Consider the following 13886-nt stretch of genomic DNA (forward strand, 5'->3'; position numbering starts at 1 on the left):
TAGGTATCTAGTTGAAGTGTGTCTGTCTCTCTCCCTGGCTGTAGGTATCTAGTTGAAGTGTGTCTGTCTCTCTCCCTGGCTGTAGGTATCCAGTTGAAGTGTATCTAACTGTCTCTCTCCCTGGCTGTAGGTATCTAGTTGAAGTGTATCTAACTGTCTCTCTCCCTGGCTGTAGGTATCTAGTTGAAGTGTGTCTGTCTCTCTCCCTGGCTGTAGGTATCCAGTTGAAGTGTATCTAACTGTCTCTCTCCCTGGCTGTAGGTATCTAGTTGAAGTGTGTCTGTCTCTCTCCCTGGCTGTAGGTATCTAGTTGAAGTGTATCTAACTGTCTCTCTCCCTGGCTGTAGGTATCTAGTTGAAGTGTATCTAACTGTCTCTCTCCCTGGCTGTAGGTATGTAGTTGAAGTGTATCTAACTGTCTCTCTCCCTGGCTGTAGGTATCTAGTTGAAGTGTACCTAACTGTCTCTCTCCCTGGCTGTAGGTATCTAGTTGAAGTGTGTCTGTCTCTCTCCCTGGCTGTAGGTATCTAGTTGAAGTGTATCTAACTGTCTCTCTCCCTGGCTGTAGGTATCTAGTTGAAGTGTATCTAACTGTCTCTCTCCCTGGCTGTAGGTATCTAGTTGAAGTGTATCTAACTGTCTCTCTCCCTGGCTGTAGGTATCTAGTTGAAGTATATCTAACTGTCTCTCTCCCTGGCTGTAGGTATCTAGTTGAAGTGTATCTAACTGTCTCTCTCCCTGGCTGTAGGTATCTAGTTGAAGTGTATCTAACTGTCTCTCTCCCTGGCTGTAGGTATCTAGTTGAAGTGTATCTAGCTGTCTCTCTCCCTGGCTGTAGGTATCTAGTTGAAGTGTATCTAACTGTCTCTCTCCCTGGCTGTAGGTATCTAGTTGAAGTGTATCTAACTGTCTCTCTCCCTGGCTGTAGGTATCTAGTTGAAGTGTGTCTGTCTCTCTCCCTGGCTGTAGGTATCTAGTTGAAGTGTATCTAACTGTCTCTCTCCCTGGCTGTAGGTATCTAGTTGAAGTGTATCTAACTGTCTCTCTCCCTGGCTGTAGGTATCTAGTTGAAGTATATCTAACTGTCTCTCTCCCTGGCTGTAGGTATCTAGTTGAAGTATATCTAACTGTCTCTCTCCCTGGCTGTAGGTATCTAGTTGAAGTATATCTAACTGTCTCTCTCCCTGGCTGTAGGTATCTAGTTGAAGTATATCTAACTGTCTCTCTCCCTGGCTGTAGGTATCTAGTTGAAGTATATCTAACTGTCTCTCTCCCTGGCTGTAGGTATCTAGTTGAAGTGTATCTAACTGTCTCTCTCCCTGGCTGTAGGTATCCAGTTGAAGAAGGGTCAGGAGCAGCAGGAACAGCAGGCTAAGAGAGAGCCTGTAGGGAATGACGTGGCCACCATCCTCTCCAGACGCATCGCTGTCGAGTACTCTGACTCCGAAGATGACTCAGAGCTGGAAGAGAACGACTGGTCCGACTAACACACACATCACTCACTCAAAAGCTGAAAAGCACATACATGTTCACATCCACACAAAAACTAAACCACTAGATGGTTCACTGAGTGTACTAAACATGAATAACACATTCCTAATATTAAGATGCACCCCCCTCCTCCTTTTGCCCTCAGAACAGCCTCAATTCGTAGGAGCATGGACTCTACAAGGTGTTGGATGTCCTTTGGGTGGTGGACCATTCTTGATACACACGATTAAACTGTTGAGTGTGAAAAACCCAGCAGTGTTGCAGTTCTTGACACAAACCGGTGCGCCTGGCACCTACTACCATACCCGTTCAAAGGCACTTACATTTTTTGTCTTGCCCATTCACCCTCTGATTGGCACACATGCACAATCCATGTTTCAATTGTCTCAAGGCTTAAAAATCCTTCTTTAACCTGTCTCCTCCCCTATACCTACACTGATTGAAGGGGATTTAACAGGTGACATCAATAAGGGATTATAGCTTTCACCTGGATTCACCTGGTCAGTCTATGTCACAGCAAGAGCATGTTTTGTACATTCAGTGTATATACTGTCATTATAAAGAGAACAGTTGTCTATATTTTCCTCAAACTGCCGTGCATGCATAGTAAGCAGAATTTAGTGCATGTTTTGTTTTGTACACTCAGTGTATATATACCAACAAAACATAAACACCCACATACAGGTGTATTTGTACATGATATAAGCTGGGTGACCCCTGGTCACATGTAGCACTGCTGGTAAATCAGACTCCTGCATCAGCGGCTGAATGGTTCAGAACTGCAACTCTAGCGGTGTACTCAAGATACATACTATCAGGGTCAGCTGCTATACTGACACTAATTGCAACTAAACATTCAATTCAATACTATTACTGTTAACATTTTAAAACTCTCAAGCAATGCTCAGGGCATCTTGAATACACCCCAGGAGACCACAGTGTGTCTCTGTATAATATGTTATCCATAATATCCACACCCTGTTTGTGGCACCCCAGGAGTGGCACTCATCTCATGTATAGTTACAGTCTCAATAAGGGCCTTACTTAGAGAACCTCCCCTTGGGAAGACAGTCTACGTCTTTTTTCTAATGTTTTTACTCTAACACTTAATCTAGGACTGAGACCAATTTTTATGTGTAGATTATAGCAACAGGAAGATGAAGAGAAGTCAAAAGAAACAGTGTGGACTGCTCTGGTCAGGGTAGCGTTCAGAAGGAACCGTGTGTGGACTGCTCTGGTCAAGGTAGCGTTCAGAAGGAACCGTGTGTGGACTGCTCTGGTCAGGGTATCGTTCAGAAGGAACCGTGTGGACTGCTCTGGTCAGGGTATTGTTCAGAAGGAACCGTGTGGACTGCTCTGGTCAGGGTAGCGTTCAGAAGGAACCGTGTGTGGACTGCTCTGGTCAGGGTAGCGTTCAGAAGGAACCGTGTGGACTGCTCTGGTCAGGGTAGCGTTCAGAAGGAACTACGTGTGGACTGCTCTGGTCAGGGTAGCGTTCAGAAGGAACCGTGTGTGGACTGCTCTGGTCAGGGTAGCGTTCAGAAGGAACCGTGTGTGGACTGCTCTGGTCAGGGTAGCGTTCAGAAGGAACTGCGTGTGGACTGCTCTGGTCAGGGTAGCGTTCAGAAGGAACCGTGTAGACTGCTCTGGTCAGGGTAGCGTTCAGAAGGAACCGCGTGTGGACTGCTCTGGTCAGGGTAGTGTTCAGAAGGAACCGCGTGTGGACTTCTCTGGTCAGGGTAGCGTTCAGAAGGAACCGTGTGGACTGCTCTGGTCAGGGTAGCGTTCAGAAGGAACCGTGTGGACTGCTCTGGTCAGGGTAGCGTTCAGAAGGAACCGTGTGGACTGCTCTGGTGGGGGTAGCGTTCAGAAGGAACCGTGTGGACTGCTCTGGTCAGGGTAGCGTTCAGAAGGAACCGTGTGGACTGCTCTGGTCAGGGTAGCGTTCAGAAGGAACCGTGTGGGGACTGCTCTGGTCAGGGTAGCGTTCAGAAGGAACCGTGTGGACTGCTCTGGTCAGGGTAGCGTTCAGAAGGAACCGTGTGGACTGCTCTGGTCAGGGTAGCATTCAGAAGGAACCGCGTGTGGACTGCTCTGGTCAGGGTAGCGTTCAGAAGGAACCGTGTGGACTGCTCTGGTCAGGAGTGTGTTCAGAAGGAACTGCGTGGGGACTGCTCTGGTCAGGGTAGCGTTCAGAAGGAACCGTGTGGACTGCTCCTGTCAGGGTAGCGTTCAGAAGGAACCGTGTGGACTGCTCTGGTCAGGGTAGTGTTCAGAAGGAACCGTGGACTGCTCTGGTCAGGGTAGCGTTCAGAAGGAACCGCGTGTGGACTGCTCTGGTCAGGGTAGCGTTCAGAAGGAACCGTGTGGACTGCTCTGGTCAGGGTAGCGTTCAGAAGGAACCGTGTGTGGACTGCTCTGGTCAGGGTAGCGTTCAGAAGGAACTGCGTGTGGACTGCTCTGGTCAGGGTAGCGTTCAGAAGGAACCGTGTGGACTGCTCTGGTCAGGGTAGCGTTCAGAAGGAACTGCGTGTGGACTTCTCTGGTCAGGGTAGCATTCAGAAAGAACCGTGTGGACTTCTCTGGTCAGGGTAACGTTCAGAAGGAACCGTGTGGACTGCTCTGGTCAGGGTAGCGTTCAGAAGGAACCGTGTGGACTGCTCTGGTCAGGGTAGCGTTCAGAAGGAACCGCGTGTGGACTGCTCTGGTCAGGGTAGTGTTCAGAAGGAACCGCGTGTGGACTTCTCTGGTCAGGGTAGCGTTCAGAAGGAACCGTGTGGACTGCTCTGGTCAGGGTAGCGTTCAGAAGGAACCGTGTGGACTGCTCTGGTCAGGGTAGCGTTCAGAAGGAACCGTGTGGACTGCTCTGGTCAGGGTAGCGTTCAGAAGGAACCGTGTGGACTGCTCTGGTCAGGGTAGCGTTCAGAAGGAACCGTGTGGACTGCTCTGGTCAGGGTAGCGTTCAGAAGGAACCGTGTGGGGACTGCTCTGGTCAGGGTAGCGTTCAGAAGGAACCGTGTGGACTGCTCTGGTCAGGGTAGCGTTCAGAAGGAACCGCGTGTGGACTGCTCTGGTCAGGGTAGCGTTCAGAAGGAACCGTGTGGACTGCTCTGGTCAGGAGTGTGTTCAGAAGGAACTGCGTGGGGACTGCTCTGGTCAGGGTAGCGTTCAGAAGGAACCGTGTGGACTGCTCTGGTCAGGGTAGCGTTCAGAAGGAACCGTGTGGACTGCTCTGGTCATTGTAGTGTTCAGAAGGAACCGTGGACTGCTCTGGTCAGGGTAGCGTTCAGAGGAACCGTGTGGACTGCTCTGGTCAGGGTAGCGTTCAGAAGGAACCGCGTGTGGACTGCTCTGGTCAGGGTAGCGTTCAGAAGGAACCGTGTGGACTGCTCTGGTCAGGGTAGCGTTCAGAAGGAACCGTGTGTGGACTGCTCTGGTCAGGGTAGCGTTCAGAAGGAACTGCGTGTGGACTGCTCTGGTCAGGGTAGCGTTCAGAAGGAACCGTGTGGACTTCTCTGGTCAGGGTAACGTTCAGAAGGAACCGTGTGGACTGCTCTGGTCAGGGTAGCGTTCAGAAGGAACCGTGTGGACTGCTCTGGTCAGGGTAGCGTTCAGAAGGAACCGTGTGGACTGCTCTGGTCAGGGTAGCGTTCAGAAGGAACCGCGTAGGGACTGCTCTGGTCAGGGTAGCGTTCAGAAGGAACCGTGTGGACTGCTCTGGTCAGGGTAGCGTTCAGAAGGAAGCGCGTGTGGACTGCTCTGGTCGGGGTAGCGTTCAGAAGGAAACGCGTGTGGACTGCTCTGGTCAGGGTAGCGTTCAGAAGGAACCGTGTGGACTGCTCTGGTCAGGGTAGTGTTCAGAAGGAACTGCGTGGGGACTGCTCTAGTCAGGGTAGCGTTCAGAAGGAACCGTGTGGACTGCTCTGGTCAGGGTAGCGTTCAGAAGGAACCGTGTGGACTGCTCTGGTCAGGGTAGCGTTCAGAAGGAACCGCGTGTGGACTGCTCTGGTCAGGGTAGCGTTCAGAAGGAACCGTGTGGACTGCTCTGGTCAGGGTAGCGTTCAGAAGGAACCGTGTGGACTGCTCTGGTCAGGGTAGCGTTCAGAAGGAACTGCGTGTGGACTTCTCTGGTCAGGGTAGCATTCAGAAAGAACCGTGTGGACTTCTCTGGTCAGGGTAACGTTCAGAAGGAACCGTGTGGACTGCTCTGGTCAGGGTAGCGTTCAGAAGGAACCGTGTGGACTGCTCTGGTCAGGGTAGCGTTCAGAAGGAACCGCGTGTGGACTGCTCTGGTCAGGGTAGTGTTCAGAAGGAACCGCGTGTGGACTTCTCTGGTCAGGGTAGCGTTCAGAAGGAACTGCGTGTGGACTGCTCTGGTCAGGGTAGCGTTCAGAAGGAACCGTGTAGACTGCTCTGGTCAGGGTAGCGTTCAGAAGGAACCGCGTGTGGACTGCTCTGGTCAGGGTAGTGTTCAGAAGGAACCGCGTGTGGACTTCTCTGGTCAGGGTAGCGTTCAGAAGGAACCGTGTGGACTGCTCTGGTCAGGGTAGCGTTCAGAAGGAACCGTGTGGACTGCTCTGGTCAGGGTAGCGTTCAGAAGGAACCGTGTGGACTGCTCTGGTGGGGGTAGCGTTCAGAAGGAACCGTGTGGACTGCTCTGGTCAGGGTAGCGTTCAGAAGGAACCGTGTGGACTGCTCTGGTCAGGGTAGCGTTCAGAAGGAACCGTGTGGGGACTGCTCTGGTCAGGGTAGCGTTCAGAAGGAACCGTGTGGACTGCTCTGGTCAGGGTAGCGTTCAGAAGGAACCGTGTGGACTGCTCTGGTCAGGGTAGCATTCAGAAGGAACCGCGTGTGGACTGCTCTGGTCAGGGTAGCGTTCAGAAGGAACCGTGTGGACTGCTCTGGTCAGGAGTGTGTTCAGAAGGAACTGCGTGGGGACTGCTCTGGTCAGGGTAGCGTTCAGAAGGAACCGTGTGGACTGCTCCTGTCAGGGTAGCGTTCAGAAGGAACCGTGTGGACTGCTCTGGTCAGGGTAGTGTTCAGAAGGAACCGTGGACTGCTCTGGTCAGGGTAGCGTTCAGAAGGAACCGCGTGTGGACTGCTCTGGTCAGGGTAGCGTTCAGAAGGAACCGTGTGGACTGCTCTGGTCAGGGTAGCGTTCAGAAGGAACCGTGTGTGGACTGCTCTGGTCAGGGTAGCGTTCAGAAGGAACTGCGTGTGGACTGCTCTGGTCAGGGTAGCGTTCAGAAGGAACCGTGTGGACTGCTCTGGTCAGGGTAGCGTTCAGAAGGAACTGCGTGTGGACTTCTCTGGTCAGGGTAGCATTCAGAAAGAACTGTGTGGACTTCTCTGGTCAGGGTAACGTTCAGAAGGAACCGTGTGGACTGCTCTGGTCAGGGTAGCGTTCAGAAGGAACCGTGTGGACTGCTCTGGTCAGGGTAGCGTTCAGAAGGAACCGCGTGTGGACTGCTCTGGTCAGGGTAGTGTTCAGAAGGAACCGCGTGTGGACTTCTCTGGTCAGGGTAGCGTTCAGAAGGAACCGTGTGGACTGCTCTGGTCAGGGTAGCGTTCAGAAGGAACCGTGTGGACTGCTCTGGTCAGGGTAGCGTTCAGAAGGAACCGTGTGGACTGCTCTGGTCAGGGTAGCGTTCAGAAGGAACCGTGTGGACTGCTCTGGTCAGGGTAGCGTTCAGAAGGAACCGTGTGGACTGCTCTGGTCAGGGTAGCGTTCAGAAGGAACCGTGTGGGGACTGCTCTGGTCAGGGTAGCGTTCAGAAGGAACCGTGTGGACTGCTCTGGTCAGGGTAGCGTTCAGAAGGAACCGCGTGTGGACTGCTCTGGTCAGGGTAGCGTTCAGAAGGAACCGTGTGGACTGCTCTGGTCAGGAGTGTGTTCAGAAGGAACTGCGTGGGGACTGCTCTGGTCAGGGTAGCGTTCAGAAGGAACCGTGTGGACTGCTCTGGTCAGGGTAGCGTTCAGAAGGAACCGTGTGGACTGCTCTGGTCATTGTAGTGTTCAGAAGGAACCGTGGACTGCTCTGGTCAGGGTAGCGTTCAGAGGAACCGTGTGGACTGCTCTGGTCAGGGTAGCGTTCAGAAGGAACCGCGTGTGGACTGCTCTGGTCAGGGTAGCGTTCAGAAGGAACCGTGTGGACTGCTCTGGTCAGGGTAGCGTTCAGAAGGAACCGTGTGTGGACTGCTCTGGTCAGGGTAGCGTTCAGAAGGAACTGCGTGTGGACTGCTCTGGTCAGGGTAGCGTTCAGAAGGAACCGTGTGGACTTCTCTGGTCAGGGTAACGTTCAGAAGGAACCGTGTGGACTGCTCTGGTCAGGGTAGCGTTCAGAAGGAACCGTGTGGACTGCTCTGGTCAGGGTAGCGTTCAGAAGAAACCGTGTGGACTGCTCTGGTCAGGGTAGCGTTCAGAAGGAACCGCGTAGGGACTGCTCTGGTCAGGGTAGCGTTCAGAAGGAACCGTGTGGACTGCTCTGGTCAGGGTAGCGTTCAGAAGGAAGCGCGTGTGGACTGCTCTGGTCGGGGTAGCGTTCAGAAGGAAACGCGTGTGGACTGCTCTGGTCAGGGTAGCGTTCAGAAGGAACCGTGTGGACTGCTCTGGTCAGGGTAGTGTTCAGAAGGAACTGCGTGGGGACTGCTCTAGTCAGGGTAGCGTTCAGAAGGAACCGTGTGGACTGCTCTGGTCAGGGTAGCGTTCAGAAGGAACCGTGTGGACTGCTCTGGTCAGGGTAGCGTTCAGAAGGAACCGCGTGTGGACTGCTCTGGTCAGGGTAGCGTTCAGAAGGAACCGTGTGGACTGCTCTGGTCAGGGTAGCGTTCAGAAGGAACCGTGTGGACTGCTCTGGTCAGGGTAGCGTTCAGAAGGAACTGCGTGTGGACTTCTCTGGTCAGGGTAGCATTCAGAAAGAACCGTGTGGACTTCTCTGGTCAGGGTAACGTTCAGAAGGAACCGTGTGGACTGCTCTGGTCAGGGTAGCGTTCAGAAGGAACCGTGTGGACTGCTCTGGTCAGGGTAGCGTTCAGAAGGAACCGCGTGTGGACTGCTCTGGTCAGGGTAGTGTTCAGAAGGAACCGCGTGTGGACTTCTCTGGTCAGGGTAGCGTTCAGAAGGAACCGTGTGGACTGCTCTGGTCAGGGTAGCGTTCAGAAGGAACCGTGTGGACTGCTCTGGTCAGGGTAGCGTTCAGAAGGAACCGTGTGGACTGCTCTGGTCAGGGTAGCGTTCAGAAGGAACCGTGTGGACTGCTCTGGTCAGGGTAGCGTTCAGAAGGAACCGTGTGGACTGCTCTGGTCAGGGTAGCGTTCAGAAGGAACCGTGTGGGGACTGCTCTGGTCAGGGTAGCGTTCAGAAGGAACCGTGTGGACTGCTCTGGTCAGGGTAGCGTTCAGAAGGAACCGCGTGTGGACTGCTCTGGTCAGGGTAGCGTTCAGAAGGAACCGTGTGGACTGCTCTGGTCAGGAGTGTGTTCAGAAGGAACTGCGTGGGGACTGCTCTGGTCAGGGTAGCGTTCAGAAGGAACCGTGTGGACTGCTCTGGTCAGGGTAGCGTTCAGAAGGAACCGTGTGGACTGCTCTGGTCATTGTAGTGTTCAGAAGGAACCGTGGACTGCTCTGGTCAGGGTAGCGTTCAGAGGAACCGTGTGGACTGCTCTGGTCAGGGTAGCGTTCAGAAGGAACCGCGTGTGGACTGCTCTGGTCAGGGTAGCGTTCAGAAGGAACCGTGTGGACTGCTCTGGTCAGGGTAGCGTTCAGAAGGAACCGTGTGTGGACTGCTCTGGTCAGGGTAGCGTTCAGAAGGAACTGCGTGTGGACTGCTCTGGTCAGGGTAGCGTTCAGAAGGAACCGTGTGGACTGCTCTGGTCAGGGTAGCGTTCAGAAGGAACCGCGTGTGGACTTCTCTGGTCAGGGTAGCGTTCAGAAGGAACCGTGTGGACTGCTCTGGTCAGGAGTGTGTTCAGAAGGAACTGCGTGGGGACTGCTCTGGTCAGGGTAGCGTTCAGAAGGAACCGTGTGGACTGCTCCTGTCAGGGTAGCGTTCAGAAGGAACCGTGTGGACTGCTCTGGTCAGGGTAGTGTTCAGAAGGAACCGTGGACTGCTCTGGTCAGGGTAGCGTTCAGAAGGAACCGCGTGTGGACTGCTCTGGTCAGGGTAGCGTTCAGAAGGAACCGTGTGGACTGCTCTGGTCAGGGTAGCGTTCAGAAGGAACCGTGTGTGGACTGCTCTGGTCAGGGTAGCGTTCAGAAGGAACTGCGTGTGGACTGCTCTGGTCAGGGTAGCGTTCAGAAGGAACCGTGTGGACTGCTCTGGTCAGGGTAGCGTTCAGAAGGAACTGCGTGTGGACTTCTCTGGTCAGGGTAGCATTCAGAAAGAACCGTGTGGACTTCTCTGGTCAGGGTAACGTTCAGAAGGAACCGTGTGGACTGCTCTGGTCAGGGTAGCGTTCAGAAGGAACCGTGTGGACTGCTCTGGTCAGGGTAGCGTTCAGAAGGAACCGCGTGTGGACTGCTCTGGTCAGGGTAGTGTTCAGAAGGAACCGCGTGTGGACTTCTCTGGTCAGGGTAAAGTTCAGAAGGAACCGTGTGGACTGCTCTGGTCAGGGTAGCGTTCAGAAGGAACCGTGTGGACTGCTCTGGTCAGGGTAGCGTTCAGAAGGAACCGTGTGGACTGCTCTGGTCAGGGTAGCGTTCAGAAGGAACCGTGTGGACTGCTCTGGTCAGGGTAGCGTTCAGAAGGAACCGTGTGGACTGCTCTGGTCAGGGTAGCGTTCAGAGGAACCGTGTGGGGACTGCTCTGGTCAGGGTAGCGTTCAGAAGGAACCGTGTGGACTGCTCTGGTCAGGGTAGCGTTCAGAAGGAACCGCGTGTGGACTGCTCTGGTCAGGGTAGCGTTCAGAAGGAACCGTGTGGACTGCTCTGGTCTGGAGTGTGTTCAGAAGGAACTGCGTGGGGACTGCTCTGGTCAGGGTAGCGTTCAGAAGGAACCGTGTGGACTGCTCTGGTCATTGTAGTGTTCAGAAGGAACCGTGGACTGCTCTGGTCAGGGTAGCGTTCAGAGGAACCGTGTGGACTGCTCTGGTCAGGGTAGCGTTCAGAAGGAACCGCGTGTGGACTGCTCTGGTCAGGGTAGCGTTCAGAAGGAACCGTGTGGACTGCTCTGGTCAGGGTAGCGTTCAGAAGGAACCGTGTGTGGACTGCTCTGGTCAGGGTAGCGTTCAGAAGGAACTGCGTGTGGACTGCTCTGGTCAGGGTAGCGTTCAGAAGGAACCGTGTGGACTTCTCTGGTCAGGGTAACGTTCAGAAGGAACCGTGTGGACTGCTCTGGTCAGGGTAGCGTTCAGAAGGAACCGTGTGGACTGCTCTGGTCAGGGTAGCGTTCAGAAGGAACCGTGTGGACTGCTCTGGTCAGGGTAGCGTTCAGAAGGAACCGCGTAGGGACTGCTCTGGTCAGGGTAGCGTTCAGAAGGAACCGTGTGGACTGCTCTGGTCAGGGTAGCGTTCAGAAGGAAGCGCGTGTGGACTGCTCTGGTCGGGGTAGCGTTCAGAAGGAAACGCGTGTGGACTGCTCTGGTCAGGGTAGCGTTCAGAAGGAACCGTGTGGACTGCTCTGGTCAGGGTAGTGTTCAGAAGGAACTGCGTGGGGACTGCTCTAGTCAGGGTAGCGTTCAGAAGGAACCGTGTGGACTGCTCTGGTCAGGGTAGCGTTCAGAAGGAACCGTGTGGACTGCTCTGGTCAGGGTAGCGTTCAGAAGGAACCGCGTGTGGACTGCTCTGGTCAGGGTAGCGTTCAGAAGGAACCGTGTGGACTGCTCTGGTCAGGGTAGCGTTCAGAAGGAACCGTGTGGACTGCTCTGGTCAGGGTAGCGTTCAGAAGGAACTGCGTGTGGACTTCTCTGGTCAGGGTAGCATTCAGAAAGAACCGTGTGGACTTCTCTGGTCAGGGTAACGTTCAGAAGGAACCGTGTGGACTGCTCTGGTCAGGGTAGCGTTCAGAAGGAACCGTGTGGACTGCTCTGGTCAGGGTAGCGTTCAGAAGGAACCGCGTGTGGACTGCTCTGGTCAGGGTAGTGTTCAGAAGGAACCGCGTGTGGACTTCTCTGGTCAGGGTAGCGTTCAGAAGGAACCGTGTGGACTGCTCTGGTCAGGGTAGCGTTCAGAAGGAACCGTGTGGACTGCTCTGGTCAGGGTAGCGTTCAGAAGGAACCGTGTGGACTGCTCTGGTCAGGGTAGCGTTCAGAAGGAACCGTGTGGACTGCTCTGGTCAGGGTAGCGTTCAGAAGGAACCGTGTGGACTGCTCTGGTCAGGGTAGCGTTCAGAAGGAACCGTGTGGGGACTGCTCTGGTCAGGGTAGCGTTCAGAAGGAACCGTGTGGACTGCTCTGGTCAGGGTAGCGTTCAGAAGGAACCGCGTGTGGACTGCTCTGGTCAGGGTAGCGTTCAGAAGGAACCGTGTGGACTGCTCTGGTCAGGAGTGTGTTCAGAAGGAACTGCGTGGGGACTGCTCTGGTCAGGGTAGCGTTCAGAAGGAACCGTGTGGACTGCTCTGGTCAGGGTAGCGTTCAGAAGGAACCGTGTGGACTGCTCTGGTCATTGTAGTGTTCAGAAGGAACCGTGGACTGCTCTGGTCAGGGTAGCGTTCAGAGGAACCGTGTGGACTGCTCTGGTCAGGGTAGCGTTCAGAAGGAACCGCGTGTGGACTGCTCTGGTCAGGGTAGCGTTCAGAAGGAACCGTGTGGACTGCTCTGGTCAGGGTAGCGTTCAGAAGGAACCGTGTGTGGACTGCTCTGGTCAGGGTAGCGTTCAGAAGGAACTGCGTGTGGACTGCTCTGGTCAGGGTAGCGTTCAGAAGGAACCGTGTGGACTGCTCTGGTCAGGGTAGCGTTCAGAAGGAACCGCGTGTGGACTTCTCTGGTCAGGGTAGCATTCAGAAAGAACCGTGTGGACTTCTCTGGTCAGGGTAACGTTCAGAAGGAACCGTGTGGACTGCTCTGGTCAGGGTAGCGTTCAGAAGGAACCGTGTGGACTGCTCTGGTCAGGGTAGCGTTCAGAAGGAACCGTGTGGACTGCTCTGGTCAGGGTAGCGTTCAGAAGGAACCGCGTAGGGACTGCTCTGGTCAGGGTAGCGTTCAGAAGGAACCGTGTGGACTGCTCTGGTCAGGGTAGCGTTCAGAAGGAAGCGCGTGTGGACTGCTCTGGTCGGGGTAGCGTTCAGAAGGAAACGCGTGTGGACTGCTCTGGTCAGGGTAGCGTTCAGAAGGAACCGTGTGGACTGCTCTGGTCAGGGTAGTGTTCAGAAGGAACTGCATGGGGACTGCTCTAGTCAGGGTAGCGTTCAGAAGGAACCGTGTGGACTGCTCTGGTCAGGGTAGCGTTCAGAAGGAACCGTGTGGACTGCTCTGGTCAGGGTAGTGTTCAGAAGGAAACGTGTGGACTGCTCTGGTCAGGGTAGCGTTCAGAAGGAACCGCGTGTGGACTGCTCTGGTCAGGGTAGCGTTCAGAAGGAACCGTGTGGACTGCTCTGGTCAGGGTAGCGTTCAGAAGGAACCATGTGGACTGCTCTGGTCAGGGTAGCGTTCAGAAGGAACCGTGTGGGGACTGCTCTGGTCAGGGTAGCGTTCAGAAGGAACCGTGTGGACTGCTCTGGTCAGGGTAGCGTTCAGAAGGAAGCGCGTGTGGACTGCTCTGGTCAGGGTAGCGTTCAGAAGGAAACGCGTGTGGACTGCTCTGGTCAGGGTAGCGTTCAGAAGGAACCGTGTGGATTGCTCTGGTCAGGGTAGCGTTCAGAAGGAACCGTGTGGACTGCTCTGGTCAGGGTAGTGTTCAAAAGGAAACGTGTAAACTGCTCTGGTCAGGGTAGCGTTCAGAAGGAACCGCGTGGACTGCTCTGGTCATGGTAGTGTTCAGAAGGAACCGTGGACTGCTCTGGTCAGGGTAGCGTTCAGAGGAACCGTGTGGACTGCCCTGGTCAGGAGTGTGTTCAGAAGGAACTGCGTGGGGACTGCTCTGGTCAGGGTAGCGTTCAGAAGGAACTGCGTGGGGACTGCTCTGGTCACGGTAGCGTTCAGAAGGAACCGTGTGGACTGCTCTGGTCAGGGTAGTGTTCAGAAGGAACCGTGGACTGTTCTGGTCAGGGTAGCGTTCAGAAGGAACCGTGTGGGGACTGCTCTGGTCAGGGTAGCGTTCAGAAGGAACCGTGTGGACTGCTCTGGTCAGGGTAGCGTTCAGAAGGAACCGTGTGGACTGCTCTGGTCAGGGTAGCGTTCAGAGGAACCGTGTGGACTGCTCTGGTCAGGGTAGCATTCAGAAGGAACCGCGTTTGGACTGCTCTGGTCAGGGTAGCGTTCAGAAGGAACCGCGTGTGGACTGCTCTGGTCAGGGTAGCGTTCA

At 54.5% G+C, this 13886-nt stretch overlaps 1 protein-coding gene across 1 annotated transcript in view; it reads left to right on the top strand.

Annotated features, from left to right (window-relative positions):
* LOC129859104 (actin-binding protein WASF3-like) overlaps positions 1–4361 on the top strand; it is a 54352-nt gene extending 49991 nt beyond the window's left edge. The window contains exon 9 of the mRNA XM_055928480.1: positions 1330–4361. Coding sequence (XP_055784455.1) covers positions 1330–1487 — 158 coding nt within the window. The 3' untranslated portion in view covers positions 1488–4361. The remainder of the gene's footprint in view (positions 1–1329) is intronic.
* The last annotated feature ends 9525 nt before the right edge of the window (positions 4362–13886 follow it).

This window comes from Salvelinus fontinalis, chromosome 7, assembly GCF_029448725.1.
Source record: "Salvelinus fontinalis isolate EN_2023a chromosome 7, ASM2944872v1, whole genome shotgun sequence".
NCBI classification, from domain to species: domain Eukaryota; kingdom Metazoa; phylum Chordata; class Actinopteri; order Salmoniformes; family Salmonidae; genus Salvelinus; species Salvelinus fontinalis.